The sequence below is a fragment of the Leptidea sinapis genome, chromosome Z (genome assembly GCF_905404315.1).
Source record: "Leptidea sinapis chromosome Z, ilLepSina1.1, whole genome shotgun sequence".
Lineage (NCBI taxonomy): Eukaryota > Metazoa > Arthropoda > Insecta > Lepidoptera > Pieridae > Leptidea > Leptidea sinapis.
In genome coordinates this window covers 34,937,861-34,958,660 of record NC_066312.1, presented here as the reverse complement: position 1 = coordinate 34,958,660, position 20,800 = coordinate 34,937,861, and the positions used below count along the sequence as shown (strand labels likewise).

The window sequence follows — 20,800 nt, the reverse complement described above, 5'->3', positions numbered from 1 at the left end:
ATCTGGATATTATTGAATAAATACCGTGGACTATGTAATATGCTTTTACTTTCAAAAGTAACAAAGGAAAATAATTTTCACTGCTTTGTTTTTCCGATTAACGTTATTGTTTATAATTGTATTAATTGCAAGTGATATGACGTCACAATCAGTTGTAGCTTATCAAAGCTGCAACGTATCCGGTACGCGACAGCTCCGGACGGCAGCCCTAGCCGGCGTGCTGTCCGGAGCGCGCAGCCTCCGATGTATCGACCGCGCCGCCGACCGCACCCACGTGTTCCATTCATCCACCACGTGCCGCGGCACGCTACATCGTTACATTTACGTGCGATGCTAATTCCGTTGCATCTTACCGACAGTTCGTTTAAATTCAGTCACTATCTCCGGGTGTGTGGATCCTTCACAGTGCGATTTTCAAGGAACTTTTTTTTACATCTTTTCTTTTATACATCCTCATCGTAAATGATCACCGCCGCCCATACTCTTTCGTAACGACAGAGGAATCATAAGAGCGTTGAATAACGTACATATAAATTTGAAATCCGTAATCACATTGGTAATGCTGTTGAGGTCTCGTGGTGATATCCAACGGTTCAACCTATTGCGCCATCGACGCTTCAAACTTTCTTTTGCTTCAACCAAACTATGATATGAAACTTATGGAGCATTTTTACTAGTCGAAAGATACCTTCGCAAAAAGCACGTATTTACATCTCCCTATAAGATCGACAATGCTTATAAGATTCCTCTGATATGACCACTAATTACCATGAGTAACCCTTAGTTGTTTATCCTCCTAATCCCATAAAAAATCATCAACAATCCTAACTTTATCTTCAAATGCAGAAAATAAGTTTTTAACGCTATCCATTTTTATGGCTCTTTATAGTCAAAAGTTGTTTATTTTCAAGAAAGTTTTCCGCCTATAATGTTACAATATTAGTACTAGGCACATGTATAGTCTTGACAGACATGCCAACATTCTAGTGGTTACGTTTTATAATTAATATTATAAACTATCATAAATCAATAACTGATTAATACATTGGCTAACGTAAAGCCATACTAAAAACACCTACAATATTACCCTACCATGTAATTTATTTTGTAATTAATAAAATGTTAAAAGACTACATTTATTAAGTGTAATTCTCGTTACAATTTTTTATTGAATACGAGCGGGGCCCGCGCCTTTGTCCATGTATATTTCGGCGTATTATTTAAATATTAACTTTTATGTTTGTGAAGGAATGAAACAAACACTAAATGTTACGGAAAAAAATTACATCACTTAAATCAGAACTCAAAAGCTTTAACCGTTTATCACATAATCGTGCACAAACAGACAACCAGCAAAAATTATAATTATTCTTTACTTATACTTAACACAAGTAAGCGAAACACGTGTCGAATTGACGTCAGCATAGTTCTACGTCACCGAGTAACCCGGTTGATTGGTCGGAGGATCAGTGAGGGTTGATCCTTCGGTCAAGCATGCGTATAACCCCAACTCTAGGCCGCGTCTCCGGGCGAGATATAGAGGCATAACATTTAGATACAAACAGGCAGAAATTAAAATTATTATTTGCGTTAGTTTTACTGAAAAATTGAAAACTCCACAGCTTGGGTGTACGCGGAAGAAACCAAAATCGTCAAATCGGCAAATACACAAATAAATAAAGGTTGTTTATGTTTATTTATTTTTTATTTTCGTTAAGGCAGCGTTCGCAAGTAACGTTTACGTTCGAACAAACGTAAAACAAACGTAAGATAAAAACTTATCTGATTTATTTTGCAAATACGACTACCACAAAATAGTGTTTTAATTTTTCGGGTTAATATAAAATAATGTCTTGGGCTTACTCACAAATAATGTGGCTCTCTATTGGTAACAGAATTTTCAAAATCAGTTCAGCAGATTCAGAGATTACAACCCTACAACCTCACAAACTTTGCCTCTTCATAATATTAGTTTAGGTGAACCCTGTCTCCCTGGGGCATCAAAAGAATAGGGAGGTCAGAGACCCAAAGGTGTCGTAACAGACAGCTTAGGGCATTTACCAGGCAGTGGAAGGCTACTTTGCACAGGATGCCCTGCCGTGAAGCAGTAATGTCATATGATGAGAGACTATATTATATGAGACAGCTAATGTGACTATATATGAGACTTAACATCTGATGCCTCAAGGAGACGAGCGCAATTTCGTCTCTTATTGCTATAAAAAAATAACTATTAATGATTATTATAGGTGATCTTAACTCGTGCTCGGCCCAATTAATTCTCGTCATTAATTGCGTCGTATTTCCATTATAGATGAAAGACGAGCGCTCCAATTAAGCCGCGTTTTGAGCATCGCGCCTTTTAATCTTATGACTCGAGATGTTTTCCTTTCAGCGCACTCTTGAATCACGTTAGCTGCGATATTTGACATAGTTCCTCGTCTGTTGTCCGTATTCCTCTCGTGTGCTCGTCCACTGCACATGCGTGCTTCACGGGAAACCCAAGGGGTATTAATGACTTATGGCCTTACAAATAAACTTGGTATAAAGTTATACCTGCGAATAAACCATAAAATGCAATATATTTACAAATGACATTTTGCTTATGATTGGACTTTTGGATTTATTCGGACGTATAAACCCCTCGTTTACACCATGAAACAAGTCAAAAACTTGTTTTATACAAAACTTGTAGAATACTTGTCTAAACATAATTATTTGTTTTTGACAGGTATTGCAATTGTCTGGAAAATTCTTGCGTTCACACTGTGTTGCCAACAAGTATTTATGCAAGTATAAAACACATTGAATTCACATTTAGATCTGAGACATGTTTGATACAGTCTGATACATTGACAGCGTTCACACCAACATAAAACATACATGTTTTTAACAAGTATTGTAAATTTTATTGAAGTTTATGTATAATACTTATTTAAAACAAGTTTTATACTGTATCCATGCTTGGTGGATAAAGTATTAAACATTTGCCGGACAGACCGCATTTTTTTTTGGAAAAGAAGAAGAAAAAGGGAATGGTCAAAGAAATAAGCTTTATTAGTAATATTTATTAAGCTTATATTAAGATCGCCTCGCAAGCATGAGCAATGCATTAACTATATTTTGCCTTTGATATCCGATGTAAAAAAAAGAAGAATATGAGTCACCAGTAGCTAGAAATCTCAAATAAACAGCTAACAAAAAAAGGCGCGTAAACCTTTAACTTGTAACCAACCTCCTGTGATTCCTCTGGTGTTGCAAGAGAATGTGTGCGGCGGTGATCACGTATCACCAGTTGACCCGTACGTACGCTCGTTTGTCCTCCTTTGTGAGTGAGTGATAGCATCTCGATACTGTGAATTCTGCTAAGAAAAGTATGGTACAACTTTTTGAAGGAAATTCTCCAGATTTACTGGTCTCATTCTAACAAAATTTCTAAATCCACTTCTGCCTTCTATTCTTAAATCATTCAATAAGGAACGATAGGCCCCTTCTTGGTGTCGTCTCCTCAAAAATGATAGCGACCAGTACTTGCGTGGTTTTCTTGAATTTCCTTCATTCTGTATAATGTACAAGTATACCGCACTCATGAAGCAAAGTTCCGCAGTACCTTCACTTTCTATTGTCTGTACCAGTAGTCAATTGTGTTGTCAAATTCATTAACTTCTGCACTGACATGTATTAAACAAGTTTAGCTACAAGCCTGCAATAGGTAAGTATTAGAAATGAGATCATATACATGTAGACAACTAATAGGTGACAAACAATTTCACCAGAGAAGTTTCATAAAAATATTGTCTACGACAAGTTTTATGTTTTTGTTTTTTGAAAACATTGCATACAACTTGTATTTGTATTTTGCATGAAACTTGTCAAATACGTGTATAATACCTTGGTGTAAACGAGAGGTAACGTTTCCCGCGTTTATTTGGTTGCTTGACATTCGGAAACTTTAGAACTATAATAATTGTATTGGCCGTTTTAAATAACGTATCTATCCTTAGTTTAACTTACTAGAGGCAGACTAATCTATCCTTTTACGCTTACTTACATTTCAATAACCTATCAACATAAAGCATAGGACTTTAACTATATGTGACATAACTATGGATGGATAAAAACTTGTCATTAAACGGTGACAGCAATGTATCCGTAACTAGATATACGTTATTGAAAACGGCCGATAGTCAACATTTGATAACAAACAATAACTTTATATCAAGTTTATTTGTATGGCCGCTAGAATATACTAGCATACTATATGACAGCCTGATGATGCGTGACGAATTTTTGTCAGTGTGTGTGTTAGCAAGTGGTTTTATTCAAAAGAATATGGAGGTAATGCCGTAGCTGACACGACTTGATACATCCAAATTAGTTACAGTCACAATAGATTCACTTTCCAATTCTATCTCGCTGTATCTCCGTTAGAGATGTTCTTCTCTCTTGCGCGCTTTTATCGTCTAAACGCTAGTATATTGTAAGTCAATGGCTCGAGTTGTTTTTCTTTCAGCTCTCTTGAATCACGTTAGCTGCGATATTTGACATAGTTCCGTTAAACTCGTCCACTGCGCATGCGTGCTTCACGGGAAACCCAAGGGCTATTAATGCTATAGGACCCTCATGAAATATTGCTCTGTATTTTAATTAGAAGCTCGGACTTTGTAAAACGTAGACCGTTTCTTTCTGTTTATTACTTTCGGTTTGAATTGCGTTTGAAATTCATTGCCTTTACGAGCGTTAGGCGCCGGCTTTTTATTTTAATCGTGAACGTATTTTTAAATATTCTTATGACAAATATTAAAGGCTATATTATAACACTATATTTATATTTTACTTCATATTTTTATTGTAAGTTTAAGTTTGGAAATAAGAATTTATATACAATTTATTAAGGAAATAGTATACAATGATTTATGGGCTACATCCACACACAATCAGAGTATCGCATGAGAATTTGGGTGATCACTTAACATCAGGTGACCCCGTTCGCTCGTTTGTTCTCCTCTTCCATAAAAAAACCTAATTCCTTTTTGATCACTGTCACTCTTTGATTTGTGTATTATGTTGACACTTGCATGCTCAACTTCAACCAAGAAGGTTGAGTCCTGTTGAAATATTAATACTTTATCTGTATAATATATAAAATGTTGGTTGCCATACTTCTCAGAAATGGCTTGGTCAATTTTTATGATATTTTTTGTGTATAATCGGTAGGTCTGAAAATTGGTCGTAAACTATTTTTATAACCCCAAGAAACACCCCTTAATTATTTTATTATTCATTTATATGGCAAAACAACGTTACAACATCAGCTAGTTATAATGTAATAATTAAAAATATATAATATCCAAACTTTGATTGTATATTTACTAAAAAAACTAAAAAAAGCTCTTTCCTGGGTTTAGCTATTTATATCTTGACATACGCTAAACGATTTACTGGTTGATTAACTGATTTGGACTATGAAAAATGTTTGATGTACTTAATCTAATTTCCCATATTAAAAATACATAAAATCTGTTTTCCGTAGAAAAATAAGAACTACAGTTCGATGCAGAGGTGGCCAAATGCTATCATTTTAACACCATCAGTTGCACTATGCTTGGCTTGGTATATTAGGCTTGAGCAGTCATATTCCAGTTCTATATGGATATGGATGGATGGGATTCTGTAGTCAAACACCAGTGTCAAGCACTATCTGTGTTTCTGGATGAAGGGCGTCGTAGCTGCTGAAATTACAAGGGCTATTGAAACTTATAATGCGATTCAAATAAGAATAGGGACGACAATACCCTCTATCTGTCAAATATAACATGAAAAGTACGGTTTGTAAGTATATATCAATACTAATAGTCTTATATTAAATTTAACTGAAAACACTAAATAGCAGTAAATTACCCATTGATGTACAATAAACAATAGTATAAGCATTTTGACGTAATGTCCGGTGGTGGAACTAGGCCGCTGGAATCAACCCGAACAGCTCGTCTTAACACTCCCCGTGATAAATGCGGTAGAAGATGCAGAGAGTACCCACATCTCTACGCAACGCCAAAGAGTGAAGCCGATCGGAGATGTCCCTGATCGTCGATGATTCGAGCCGCTCTTCGTTGTATAAGATTAAATGGGAGAAGCTGGTACTGGGGAGCACCCGCCCAGAGGTGAGAACAGTACTACATGTGAGGCCGAATTTGCGCCTTAAATAAGTTCAGGCAGTGGCTTATAGTGAAGTACTGTCTCGCCTTACTGAGTACACCAAGCTTTTTAGAGGCCAGTTTTTTGATGACCTTTTACTAGGTCATCAAAAAACTGGCCAGGTAGGTAAGTCAATGTACGGCGCTAAGTTGATCATATGATCATATTCTAATTGAATCGTACTATACGTCTTATGATTCAATGTAACGTAAGCAACCGAGGTGCAGCAATATTCAGAACCTCATACCAAGACTGCAATATGTTCAGTGCGTATTACTAACCACCAGATGCCTTGCCCGTCTCGTCGTTTCTTATTCATAAAACATCTAATTCTGAAAGCAATTCCCATGTGGAAGTTTATTCAGTTTCGTTTCCTTTCACGTCTCCGGCAAGGCTGAATTGTTTATGAGAGGGGGATGGGTAGACTGGCATAATTGGACGTCTAGTATGCAGATTATTCAATTAGCGAAGTGTTCTAGAGCGGTCGGGGCTGTGGATTGGACACTTCCTCGCCTGAAAGTAAGACACGATATCCGTGCCTACGATTGCATAAAGATCCTGCTGTTAAACTAACTGATACTACGTACTGCAACTGAATCAATATATGTAATGTGTAAATATTACTGTGTTTCGTCTGAAGGGCGCTAGCTAGTGAAATTACTGCGCAAATGAGACTTAACATCTGATGTCTCAAGGTGACGAGCGCAATTGTAGTGCCGCTCAGAATTTTTTGGTTTTTCAAGAATCCTGAGTGGCTGCAGTTGAACGTTTGCTGGTATTGTCTCTTTTTTTTTTAAAACAACATGTATGAGCTAGAAGGTTATATCAATATACGAATAATACTTCTAAGAATATATTATAGTGGCCGGTGACCGATGCGCCTCGCTCCGCAAACACATGTATATAAATTTCACCTTAAGTAAAACTTAAAATATTTCTTGTTCATTACGAGATTTGTTGTAAGTTCAACCATTACAATAATTATTTTACGTTTCTTGTAATGAAATAATGTTACAACTGAATTGTCTATTCATACATAAATAAATTTTAAAATTGAAATAAAAACTATCCTATCTCTCAAGTTGGATCAAACTGCGCGCAGCGTGCAGAATTTTATGAAAACCGGTTCAGTAGTTTAGGAGTTCATCAAGACGAATACCATTATCTTTGTACTCTCTTTTTGCTGCTCCACGTTCTTTTAATATTTATTATCTTGTGAATAGAATAGAACGTAATCTTATATACATATAATTGAAAGAGGTGATTAAAATAATAACTACATTACATGTTTATAGTACTTTGATCTATAAGAAGTGTATTTGATCAGCGCGGAACAAACAAGTGAACTAATAACGATGTTTACTCTCAACACTATTTCGTAGAACTCGTTTGTAGAGATATTCCGATATGGTTGATTATGAAATCTTAATGTAGCGTTAGTGGTTTAATACACTATAACACGTGCATAAGCTTAATATATCTTTAAGATGAATCGTAAACAATCATAAGTTTTATATGTAATGTGATTTATTTATGAATTACAATAGAAATAAGAACGAGAAAAAATATTGGTTGATTTGAAACGGAATATATTCTAGTGGCTCATCTACCTAACAACACTTAGTGTACGTCATGAAGCTACATCAGTTAAAGAGGCTTTGACATGGGGAGAAGAACTGATAAGAAACTCCGAGCCCATCTTTTAAATCATACAACAACTTATACTACTTAATATTATATTATACAATTTTATGTGGCCTGTGCAGAAGACCTAGGCCTAGACAAGAACCATGGATCATTATTCATTATTCTCTATAATATTATAAACTACTATACTATAGTAAGCCTTTTTTGCCGGGGAATTTTAAATATATTTGTTTAATTTGTGCTCAGTGAGATCTAGAAGTAAACTGTATTGAGTACTGATTCTGTATTAGTAAAATGTTATTGTTATAAACTTAATTAAATAGATGCTGTACCTTATGTCTGACTGTCTTATTGTTACAGATGCGATGCAGATTGTCATAATTCCGAGGGTCGGTGGGATGGCGCAGTGAGCGCTATTGTGACTAACTAAGACCAATAAGGTATTCTGGCGATCACAAGTGGATTTTTCTAACATTAGAAGTTATTCACACTGTTAGAACTAAAAAAAGTGTGTGTGTACTTATGTATGCACGCAAGAAGTTATACTTCTTTTGCCCAACAAAGCAAAAATCCTTAAAATTATTTATTCCTCGTGCTATTCTAAGTTTGTAGAAAGAATAATGTTGTAAAATTTTGCAACGATGGCTTTGACCATTAATTATTAAATAACGAATCTGACATCTTAAAATTTCACTCACATCATTTTTCATAACGCGCCTAAAGAAGTAAAACTTCTTAAAACCTGCTTTTTCAGCGAAGCTGAGCGGGGGCTTTTGGGGCCGAAAATGTAGCTCAAAGGCGCGGGGCGCGTCTCGGAAGGACACCCGAACCTCAGACCGACTTTGGTATTGGTATTGGTAAAGGGCCCCTGTTTCCGCAATTAGACCGCATAATTGGGTCCATTTTGCGTGCAGTGTTGGCCAGTCATTCCAACCAGCCCAGCTCCTTCCAGAAGTTCAGAACACTCCTGGGGTGTTCGCAGACTTCCTGGAGCGACCTTGTATTTACTAAGGTTTGTGCCCGTTGGTTGGCCACCCCAGCACATTCCAGGATTACGTGAGTGACCGTTTCATCTTCGGTTAGACAGCCCCTGCACGGACTGTCCGTAACGGCGATTGTAAATAGGTGTTTGTTCAGTGATGTGTGACCCGTTAGGGTGCCGACCATAATTCGGATGTCGTGTCTGTTTAGGCTAATAAGTCGACGTGTCAGTTTGGGCGATAGTGCAGGAATCGCCTCTTTCGACTGTCTGCAGCCTGAGACATTTGTCCATCGGGTTCTGTGTAGGTTGTTGGTGAGAGAGCGTATCCATGACCGCATTTGGCTGAAGGGTAGCGGCAGGACTGGCCCTGGGCCAGCCACTTGCGTTTCCGACCCCCGCCTTGCAAGTTCATCCGCTGCATCGTTCCCCAACGAACCGCTGTGTCCTTTGATCCATTGCAGAGTTACCCAGTTGTTAGAGGCAGCTCGTTCTAAGGATCGGTGACACTCGTATATCAGCGCTGAGTTATAGGTGTTGCTCCCCAGCGCAGTCAGTACTGCCATACTATCGGATAGAATACGGATATAATATCCATGTATTTTCCTTCTTAGTATCGCATCTGCAGCTTCCTTCATGGCTATGCATTCGCATTGGAATATGGAGCTATGTGTGCCTAAGGGTATAGAGGTGTGTATATTCAGTTCCTGTGAGAAGATGCCAGCTCCAGTTCCGGCTGCCATTTTGGAACCGTCTGTGTAAATTCTGAGTTCATTTACACCTGACTGGTCTGCTCCCACTTCGAACAGTTGAATGCGGTAATTCTTTTGAAAGATGTGTGTTTTGGGTATTCTATCACAGGGTGCCTCACAGAGTGGGAAATCCTTCCTTCCTCTGTTCCAGAGGTTTCCTGTGAGGCAGTCATCATTCTTGCATACACCCATCAGCTTCAGGCGGAGAACCGACATTGTCGCCCCATGTTGGATATGTATGTCAAGCGGTGTGAGCCCTAGAATGGTTTCTAGGGCAGACGTTGGCGTAGTGCGCATGCAACCAGTTATGGCTGTGCAGGCCAGCCGTTGGAATCGTTGCAGCTTGGTTCGTACGGCTGTTAGCTCTGTCCTGGGCCACCAAGCTATTGCTCCGTAGGTGATAATTGGTTTAATAACTGCTGTATATAGCCATTTACATATCTTTGGAGCAAGACCCCAGGTTCTCCCTACGAGTCTTCTACACTGCCAAAATATTATACATGCTTTTTCCAGCTTGTGGTCTATGTGTTTATTCCAAAGCAGCTTACTGTCCAGTATGACCCCCAGGTATTTAACTTCTTTAGTAAGGCTTATCTCGGTATTGAACAACTTTGGTAATGTAAGATTGCCAAAATTGCGTTTGTTAGTGAAAAGTATTAGCTCAGGCTTTAATGAATTAGCGGTTAGCCTATGTTGTGTGAACCATTCTTTGATTATCTTAAAAGCAGATCTCATGATCACATAGGACATTCTCGATTGGACCTGTTATTAGAATGGCGAGATCGTCCGCATAGGCTACTGTGTATAGTTTCTTTCTGTATAGCTCCGCGATGAGCTCGTCCACCACAAGGTTCCAAAGGAGTGGTGACAGTACCCCTCCTTGTTGGCATCCAGTTGCCACCACACATCTTGTGCTGGTGTTCACAGTAAAACGTATCGCTCTGTGCCTCAACATGTTGTCTATCCACCCGGCAATTGTAGTATCGACATTGTGTTTAGCTAGCGCTCGGCCTATGCTAGTAAAAGGAGTTTTGTCAAAGGCGCCTTCAATATCAATAAATGCACCTAAAGTTGATTATTTACGTGATAGATCTTTACCTACAAGTGATGTTACGCAGTAAAGGGCAGATTCAGTTGATTTGCCTTGACTATAGGCATGTTGGTTGATATGTAGTGGTTTGTGTAGGAGAGCATTTTCCCTAATATCCCTATCGCAAAGTCTTTCTAAAGTCTTCATCAGAAAGGATGTGAGACTTATTGGTCTGAACGATTTGGGATTCGTGTAGTCACTCTTGCTGGGCTTAGGGATAAATACTACTTTCACCTCCCTCCATTGGAGTGGCACGTATCGGTGTGCTAGACAGGCCCTGTATATAGCTGTGAGATGCAGGGCCGTCACCCCGGTGTCTCCCCATTGTAGCAGCCCCGGAAAAATACCGTCAAGGCCACCTGTTTTAAATGGAAGAAAGCTATTGATTGCCCACATTACCTTATCTGTGTTCAGACCGACTTTTCTATGGCTGGATCAAGAGAAGATCATTAACGATTTATTATATCTGTTAGTTGGTTAGGACTGTAGGTGTTTCAAGTCATGCGAGATCAAAGCGGTAGCTCATACACTTCGGTCTACAGGTTGAACCATATTTTGATTCTATTAAATTAACTGTCCAAAATATCATGTATAATAATGCTGCAAATAAATAACATGTAATCATCCAAAGACGGCAATCTATATTTTTTCTGTGAAAGTTTCAAAATTCGAGAGATTTGCAAACCTTTTGCTGAATCCACGTGTCCTTCAGACTGGAACACAATAAAGCTTACATATTACTGTTTCAAGTTAGTTTTTCAGCCGGCGCCGTTGTGGTACCCATAATCTAGCCGGCACCAAAGAAGCCTCCCACTTAGTCGCCTCTTACGACACCCTTGGGTCTGGGACTTCCCTATTTGTTACATAAACTTCATCTCATTGATAAAAAAATGTAGTGATTGAGCACATGTTTGATGTATGTTGAGTTGTGTCGGTGTGTTTGTTGCAGGTGTGAGCGGCAGGCGGCGTGATGGGTGCGGCAGGCACCTCGGACGAGTATGTGCCGCCGCGGCTGTCGCGGGTGCTGCACTCGCTGCCGCACATCAACGTCACGCTGCACCGCGTCAACGACACCTTCGCGCCCGGCTCGCCCATATATCTTGAGGTACCTGCCCAACATCCAGGGAAGCGGTCCATGAGTCATGCTTGTGTGAACAAGCGCTACTTGTGCTGCCTGCTCGACCCAGTTACAACTGCTTATCTAAAATAAAAGGAGAAAAAAAGTTCAAACGTGACGTAATTTTAGCTTAGATTGTATAGATATTGCGTAAAATTATGACGCACTAAATGTTTATTTATACGAGTTGCAATGAGTTTCTTGCCTCTTCTTCGCATTAAAGCTCAACTTTTCCGAAGTAGTGGTAAATGGTTGAATGTAGGGTACTATTCTGGTATTTTTTATGGAAGAGCTAAGAACTATCCTATCTCTCAAGTTGCACTAAACTGCACTCCATGAAGTAATCCCATTAAAATCCGTTCATTAGTGTAGGAGTTCACTGGAAACAAACATCAGAGGGCCTACCATCAACTTTTAATAAGCGATGCGATTCCGATGCAGTTTAAACTGAATTGCTAAAATTCGTACCATGAAGTGCCTTTTACTGTATGGCGTTTGGATCGCTTATGAAGAATGAACGAAATAGATTTGTCTGTGGTTGCTAGCGGTTTTTTTTTGCATAGAAAAATACTAAAAATACATTTTACATTTAACGCGCTTTATAGCATCAAATTATAAACCATTCAGCCCTTTCTTGTACTTATTAAATAATAGTTATATAAATAAATACAGTTCTTTGAATTACAAATTAAATGTTTGATTAGGTGTTTTAGTAAAAATAACGAGTTATGAACGCACCTCCATTGATGTTTGATTTGACAGGAGCACAGAGTACATTTTTTTTAATTCTTTCTTGCGAACAGGCTATAGCCCGGGATCTTACTGCCTCGTTTTTAGTATTTTCATTTTTGGTATTTATTTTCAGTATTTTGTTTTACAAAAAAGTCCAATAAAATATTCTCATCTCATCTTTCATCAATAAAGTTTTCCTTTTTTGTATGCTTTCACTATTTTTTAAAAGTTATTAACAACACGATTCACTTTCCTCTAAGGAAGTAGCAACTTTTTTCGAATCGCTCACTTTGACACATAAGCTAACCATTTTAGGTTGAAATATCCTCATGGTACGAATGAATGAATGAACCAAATCAGTTTGCGATTCAATTGACATCATTGCGATTTAATCAGTTGATTTGACGTCAACCTAAATTAGATAGCTCTAATCACGTCGTGGTACGAAATAGCAAAGCAGTTCATTTTAGGTTGTCAATTGAATCGCAATAAGAGTTCATGGTAGGCCACTGTATTTATATATATTAAGATAATTTAATATAGGCTAAGTGTTATATGGTTCAAAAGATGAGCTGGGAGTTTCTTATCAGTTTTTCCCCCAGGTCAAACCCCCTTTACGAACTGATGTAGCTTCATGAAGTTTACCAAGTGTTGTTGCAATATGTTATTTTTCAGAGCCTCGGCATCCTCGGCTCCATTCCAGGAGCTTGGCTGATTCTCACGCTCACCGTACTGCTCATATACTTGCTCACGAGATGTTGCGACAGGAAGCAGCGCCCGCCCAAGAGTATCACTGCGCTCAAGGTAATAACGCTATGAATACCTTAATACAAATGCATCAGGCAGATATAAAATGGATGTATTATGTATGCGTTACCCTTTAAGTTTGGGAGTATTTTGTTTTTATTTTATTGGAAGTCAAAAACTTTTAAAATAATGTTTAGAAATATTATTTGCATGCATTTTAAATTAATAAATAGACAAATAAACAATTAAGTGAAAAATGAAGGAAATATTTTCTTAGATGTAATAAAAAATGTTAGTAATTAGAAATTAAGACACCGAGTTAAACCACTGGTTAGCTATTGTTTTTTTAACAATGTTGGGTGAGGTAACAGTTATGTCGAACTGTAGGGAATTAACAAGTTGGAGCATTCTCTAAGCTTCACGGTTCCACCTCGTCCCGAATACTGCATTCGGAAGTTCACTTCACTAATTGGCTGTTCGGGGCAAAAAGCTAATTGCAAAACTTGTAGTTGTGAAATGCCAGACATCAACATGATGCGGGAGGAATATTGTCTTTATGATATTAATGCTTACATCTATAAAGCGTACTAAGACTTTGCTCAGACTTTAATAAACGTAAAATTTATCTGAGTGTAATTTTTTTCCTTTTTATAGTCAATTCACAGCCGAAATTATACTGTGCTTAAGCTAAGACAGCCCAATGCAAGAGTAAATTTCACGTTTTATCACCCTCATCTAAGTTTTACGAAAGTAAAGCCTCAACAAAGTCTAGACAGTACTCTATAAATCTAACGGTTGACGGAAGCCGGATCTAGTGCGTAAACTACTGTAGAAGTAGTTCTACGACTACTTCGGACCGTTTTTTTTACGGGTACGGATCGGATTCGGATCGGACGTAGTGCAAAAGCGATCTTAATAAAAGCGATCTTAATGTCTGGTTTTGAAATTCGGCTGCAGATAGAAATTTTGTGCATTGCGTGCATTGTCGAAATGTTTCGCAAATGTGGTTATGTTAAGGACTAATACTGAGTAGATTTAAAAGATAGACATGCGCTTTGTGCTTCTTAAACGTGCACACCCTGTATACAATAATCACATCACATTTTCCGCGGATTCAAGTAAATGAGTCACGAAATCTTCATCCAACGTAACGTACTGTGACCGTACTAAATACATTTCAGACAGAAAAGTGTTCTTTGAATTTAAAAGTATAGACCATTTTCGTCAGCGACCAACAATTGTGGCGTGTCGTGCCTATAGCAGTGGTGTCAACGATTGCTGAGTGATACGCCCAACACACTATTTAGTGAGTATATTAGCTTTTGTTTTTGTGTTTAATACGGTCAGAGTACTGTCATGGAATGGACCAATTCTTCAACCATTAACTGCAGAAACGTATTGTAGTTAAACCTATTATAAGTAATACTTGTGTTAAAACAATTAACGCTTCCCACACTCGGCGCTGTATTTATAGCTCGTGTTAATCTCATCTGTGGACATTTGGTGCGAATGGGCAGTCTTCTATGATGAATGACAAGATATTGTATCCATCATCATGATCATTTATTGGTGTAGATTTTACTTGCAATTAAATTTTGTTTCAACCGGTAGCATTAACTTTTCGTCGCTTTTGGCACATTTTTCTCCCGTGAAGCAGGAATATTGATGTGTTTCGGTATGAAGGGCGTCCTAGATACCCATCGAAATTAGGCCGAACGCAATCGCGATGAAACGCAGAATTTCGAGTTCAATCAAGAATCCTAAGCTGCACTGAATTGTAACGGGAAATGTGTATCAGTTACCATAAGGTGAATGTTTTGCTCGTGTCGCTATTTAGTCTCATGAGACAGAACATTATTATAAATTAAAAACAGTCACTGCATGTAACCAGAGTCATTCAGTTACCAGTTTTATTACAAAATGGTTTGCTTCTACCTGCTTTCAATAATCGGCTTAGTACTTTTTCCCCATGCACATTAAATTCCACCAGAGTAATAATGAGTAAAACTCTCCCCTACAGCTAATGTTACAATTATATGATTGTATTTATTTTTCAAAATCTCTTAGTTAAAAAAACAAATTTATATTGCTCTACAAAAAATTGTAGGTCTTAAATTTAAAAATATCACATGTATTTAGTACAGTAAAGTTGTGCCTACATATGATTTAAATACATTTAAACTATTTTATTATATTTGATCAATTCTTAGTGCATAAGTAAATAATATATATTTAGTTGGTAAGCCTTTTTGAATGAATAGGAAAAATAAACCAGTCGAGAATGCATTGCATATAGCTGTCTAGTTGACTATAATATTGTTTCACTTTCCAGATAACCCTCATGATACTGTCCGTGCTGTGCTGCGGCGCAATAGGCGTGGGCCTGTTCGGTAACGATGATCTCCACAACGCCATGCTGCAGAGCATTCAGGCAGGCAACCAGCTCGCAGCACTTATCAACACCGTCAAAAATCAAGTAACTATTCTCCATCTTCAAATTTAGTTTATACCAAAACTATGGACAGTACTCGAACCCACACCTCTCGGGTTACGAGAATTGATAAAATTAAAGCGACGAAGACGCAATGGGTTGAATCGTTGACTCTTACACACGAAGCCCTCGGTTTGATCCCCGTCTCGTACCAACGTGTTTCCGGTTTTCGAATTCATATGTACATTTAGTCCAAGGTCGACTGTGTCGAATGACTCAACTGAGCAAGGTATGGAGAGAAAAAATATTAGCAATCGAACTAAAATACTCCTGGTGCGCACACTTACCCATCGCCATATACGGCGCAGAGACATTGACTTTCAAGGCCGCAGATAGACAGATAATCAAAGCCCTTGAAATGTGGTGATGGCGTCGTATGCTCCGAATACCATAGAGGCCCCCGTCGCACAAACATCTGCATCTTAAAGCAGCTCAAGATAGAGGATCACAACCGTCTGTATATGTTCTGTTTACAACGCATTGTGTGATACTTTGATCATGTTGCACGCAGAGGAGATGATAACCTTGAGCGTTTGATTGTGACGGGGAAAATTGAGGGTGAAAGAACAAGAGACCCTTGCCGGATCAAATCTCCGAAAATCTGTAGATCCCTACAAGCTCCGCACTCCACAGGCGAAGGAATAAAACCGAGGGAGACAGCTTGTTGACCAATCGAATGCGAGTCACGATCCTCAACAGTAGGGGAACGACTAAGAAGAAGAGAGAATTAGGTCGACAACGTTCTTGTAATTCCTCTGGTGCTGTTAGAAAGTATTAGTTGCGGTGATCACATACAATCAGGGGCCCGTATGCTCCTTTGTGCTCTTATTTCATAAAAAACAGTATATAAATTTATTAAACGTGCCTATTTACGATAAAAAATCTAAAATTTTAATAGTACAAAGTTATAAAAATTTGGATGTCGTGTTATTACAACGAGGACAAACGTAAACTTGTTATGCCTACTATTCGCCTAACTCGAGTTAGTTAGCCTTTTGAGGGGCGATGTATATGCTTTTACAACAAGATCCCAGAAATTGTTCAAAACATTATTACGAGGTTACAATAACATAAATGACTTTGTTAATGATACCACAGATTGGGAATGGAGCGACTGCCCTCTGGCTATTAAATAATAAGTTTAATTGCATAAAACTACTTTGTAAACATATTCTTTGATGAAAATAAAAAGGCCGCTGAGTTTGTTGCGCCCATTCTTCTCAGGTCTGAGGCATTCTTTGTGGAATGGGTGGTAGTTTTGACTTTCAATATTCAAAGTGATGTCACATCCTATTTTTATTAAAAATATTTAAATTTGAATAAGTAATAATAGTAGGTACTATTTAAACAGTCGGGCATACTGGAGGAAGCCATGGGGTCTCGTGCGCGCGCTCCTCTGGCACGACTCGCGGACGCCCTGGACGCGCCCGTCGCCAACCAGACGGCGCTGGGCACGTTGCTACGCGCGCTAGCGGCGCTCCGGAACAACGCCAGTGCTGCCGCCGCCGCCGGAGACAACCTGCGGCGCCCGCTGGCCGCGCTCAACCTGGACGTGTTCATGAAGGTGGGCTGACGATACACTCGCGATATACACTGAAAGCGAATCTCTGATTGACAAGTCGTCAAGCGCTACTGACTGTTAACTGGCTTTGTTTTGTGATATTGGGGATTATTTAATGAAACGACCATTTACTTGTAGATCTCTCCATTGAATCCATTAGGTAAGAACCTTATAAAAAATAATACTTATTTAATGTAAGAGAGTTTACAATAAAATGACGTGTATACTTCAGTTTTTTGAATAATCAACCATGAGTTAACATATACTGGTCAGGTTAGGTAAATAAGAGTTTATCTGATCTGCCGCGAGCTGAGTAGATAACAGTGAGGGGTTTGATATCTTCCTACTGAATAACTAAAATAATTTAATTATATGATAAATATCATGCAGGGTGGCCTGATTCGGTGTCACTACCACCAACCGGGTAAGTTGTACGGCTATTGACACGTACACACACAGACAAATTAAAAATGGTTGTCTATACGTAGGCCACACTAAAAGTTTTGCGTAACTTAAAAAAACAACATGTTATAACCAAATATTATGTTTATTTCTTTTCAAAATACTCTCCTTCACATTTTTATTCATTGAACCATTTTTTAAAACAGGAGGACCACAGATCTGAAAGCATGTTTTGGTAAAATTTAAACCTCTCATCAAATCTTTGATTTTGGGGAAAATACAGAAATCACAGAGTGCTAGGTCAGGGCTATGTGCAGGATGGGTGACTAGTTGTACTTTTACGGAAGCTAAAAATGACGTAGTTTTGTTGGCCGTGTGTGAGGAAGCGTTGTCATGATGTAGGAGAACTCAGTTTTTTGGTCGTCTTTCGCGAACTGTTTTTAACACCCTGGGTAAACAAATGGTAGAATACTGCTCGGCATTAACATTCTTTTGATCTTCAAGTGGAATTGTGCAAATGAGAAGCAGCCGTAGCTGAGAAAAAAATGCAATCATTTTTTACCAACGTTTCTCGCCTGCCTCCTTTTGTTGGCTTGTTATCTTTTCAAACACCTATTTACAAGATTGCTGTTTTTTTCGGGTTAAAAACAATAAATCTACGTTTCGTCTCCTGTGACAATGTCATAAACAGTATTAGAATGTCCGTGGTCGTAGTTCATTAGCATCTGTGAGCAACATTCAACATTCCACGCGAGCCCGCTTCTGCTCCGCTGTCAGTTCATGAGGGATCCAACGATAACGAAGTTTTTGAACTTTTAATTCTTTGTGTTAAATTTTCTGAATTTGGATCATATCAATCAATAATAGTCCTCGAATTGTCTCATAGGTAATCCGCGGAATTTCTTCAATTAGCCGCATGACAGTAGCCACATTATTTTCGTTGACGGCAGTTTAAGGCCGCCCTTTACGAAATTCATCATGTAAATAAACTTGACCTCTCTCAAATTCAGCAAACTATCGTCTCACGGTGCTCAAGCAATGTGCTTCTTCTCCAAAAGCATTTTAAAGACGAGCGGCACAGTCTTACCGAGAGAGAGAACTTTTAAAATCATAGCTCTAAAATCTTTTCCACTTGATTCCATTTTAGTTGCGTACGTAGAACGCCTATTGTTTTTTTATTACTAAGAAGGTTGCAACGTTTCCAAAAATATAACATTCGAAATTCAAATAGTTCCGATTAGCTAGAAGTGCAAAACTTTGAGTGTGCGCCATGTACGGCGTATATAGTAAGAGTATGAGTATAAGTGAGTGTTGTGGTGCCGCAGCGGCTGTGGATGTGGGAGGCGGCGCGGTGGGCGGGCGGCATGGCGGGCTGGTGCTGCGGCGGCGCCGTGTGCGTGGCGCTCCTGGCCGCCGCCGCCCGCCGCTCTCGCCGCGCGCTGCTGCTGCTCTGTGTGAGGACACTTTTTGTTTATTATGAACTATACTTATTTGCACCACCGCAATAGTTTATTATTCGACATGTTGACAAACTACGCTACTAGTTAATGGCAATTATTAACGCCACTATCTATCCTTTTAATTCTCCTATCATGCCCTCTCTCTTCCCAACTCCGCTGCTCCGCGCCATTTTGCAAGGACGGAACCAGTCGTTCGCCGATGCCTTTACGGTCCGCGCATACGCTTGATACCAAGTGAACTCGCTCCGCAACTCGCAAATTATCGCGCTACGAAACGAATTGCTTAGAGGAGAAAAGCCACTTCATTCAGTCGGACTACAAACAAGGACCGGATTAAATGTCGCCATCGGTGCAGCTTCATCGGATTAGTTTCCTAGTCCTACGCACAGTTCACTTCGCTAGAAGTCCGCTGAACTGCGGCTGTATTGCTCAGCCGACAACAGTGGTCTTCACCACAATTTACATGCAAACCACTTATCAGCCATAACCTTTTTTTAAAAGACCGTCAAAAATACCTTAAATAGCTCTGCACTGTCCACTAGACTTAGTTCCGGTAGAGAACATTCCAACGTGAAACTGAATACTTTGAGACTGAATATTTTGATTATAAGAAAACTTACAACTTGATTTAAAGAAATAAGTCACTAAAAACAGAAGAAGTATATAAGCTAATTACAAGATTCCACCGATAGAATTAACATATGAAAAAGAAAAGCACTTACCTGAAAGAAAGACAATAAAACAGGGAAATAACATTGCCAAAAATAAATAAATAAAAAAGCTATGCAATGAGCGGTAAAAAAATAGTGACAAATGAGTTCCTTAACAAGGAATTATTTAAAAAGCGTTAAAGAATTCGTTTGCCAGTGATTTACAAATGGTGGTGGCAGTGATGCAAGAAAAGCCTTTAAGAAATTTAGTATGTGAATATGGTGTGTGTAGAATAGAACAGGGATGAGGATGTGTATTAATGGGGATTTTAAAGAGTAACTATATATTATATATATTGATGACGTAGGCTATGTCACTTGTATTTCTTCGAATGGTAATTGGCAGTAGATGCACTGGGCACATAAACCTTCATATTTCTTATCAGAATTGAATATTAAATTTGAAATTAAGCAAACGAGTAAAATTTTTATGGATTCTTTCATTACGTTGAATATACACCTCATATTTGGGGTTCCCAAAATGGTTCCAAGTTAGAGATGCATATTCAAGGTTGCTTCTGACCAGGGCACAATAAAGAACTTTAATTGTTTTAAGTTTTGTGAAACCTTTAGATGATCGGATTAAGAATTAGAACATTTTTGATGCCTTACTCACAATTTGGTCCACATGTGTGTCATACAGTAGCTTACTATCGACTGTTACACCTAAATCTCGTTAATAGATACACGATCCAGTTCTTGATTCTTTAACTTGTATGTGGATCTATATACGTTGTGCTTACGAGTGAAGGATATGGAAAAATATTTAGAAACGTTTCTAAAACTAATCCATTAACTTGGCAATATTGATCGAGTCCAAATAGATCATCTTGAAGAAGAGTCTGGTCCCTGTAGTTATTTACTACTCTAAAGATTTTCATATCATCAGCAAAGAACAAAATGTTGGAATTATG

At 38.5% G+C, this 20,800-nt stretch overlaps 1 protein-coding gene across 1 annotated transcript in view; it reads left to right on the top strand.

Annotated features, from left to right (window-relative positions):
• LOC126978260 (protein tweety-like) overlaps positions 1 to 19,948 on the top strand; it is a 75,755-nt gene extending 55,807 nt beyond the window's left edge. Inside the window, exons 3-9 of the mRNA XM_050827002.1 lie at positions 8,206 to 8,285; positions 11,616 to 11,771; positions 13,191 to 13,319; positions 15,595 to 15,738; positions 17,105 to 17,317; positions 19,042 to 19,170; positions 19,856 to 19,948. Coding sequence (XP_050682959.1) covers positions 11,637 to 11,771; positions 13,191 to 13,319; positions 15,595 to 15,738; positions 17,105 to 17,317; positions 19,042 to 19,170; positions 19,856 to 19,948 — 843 coding nt within the window. The 5' untranslated portion in view covers positions 8,206 to 8,285; positions 11,616 to 11,636. The remainder of the gene's footprint in view (positions 1 to 8,205; positions 8,286 to 11,615; positions 11,772 to 13,190; positions 13,320 to 15,594; positions 15,739 to 17,104; positions 17,318 to 19,041; positions 19,171 to 19,855) is intronic.
• Positions 19,949 to 20,800: the final 852 nt, after the last annotated feature.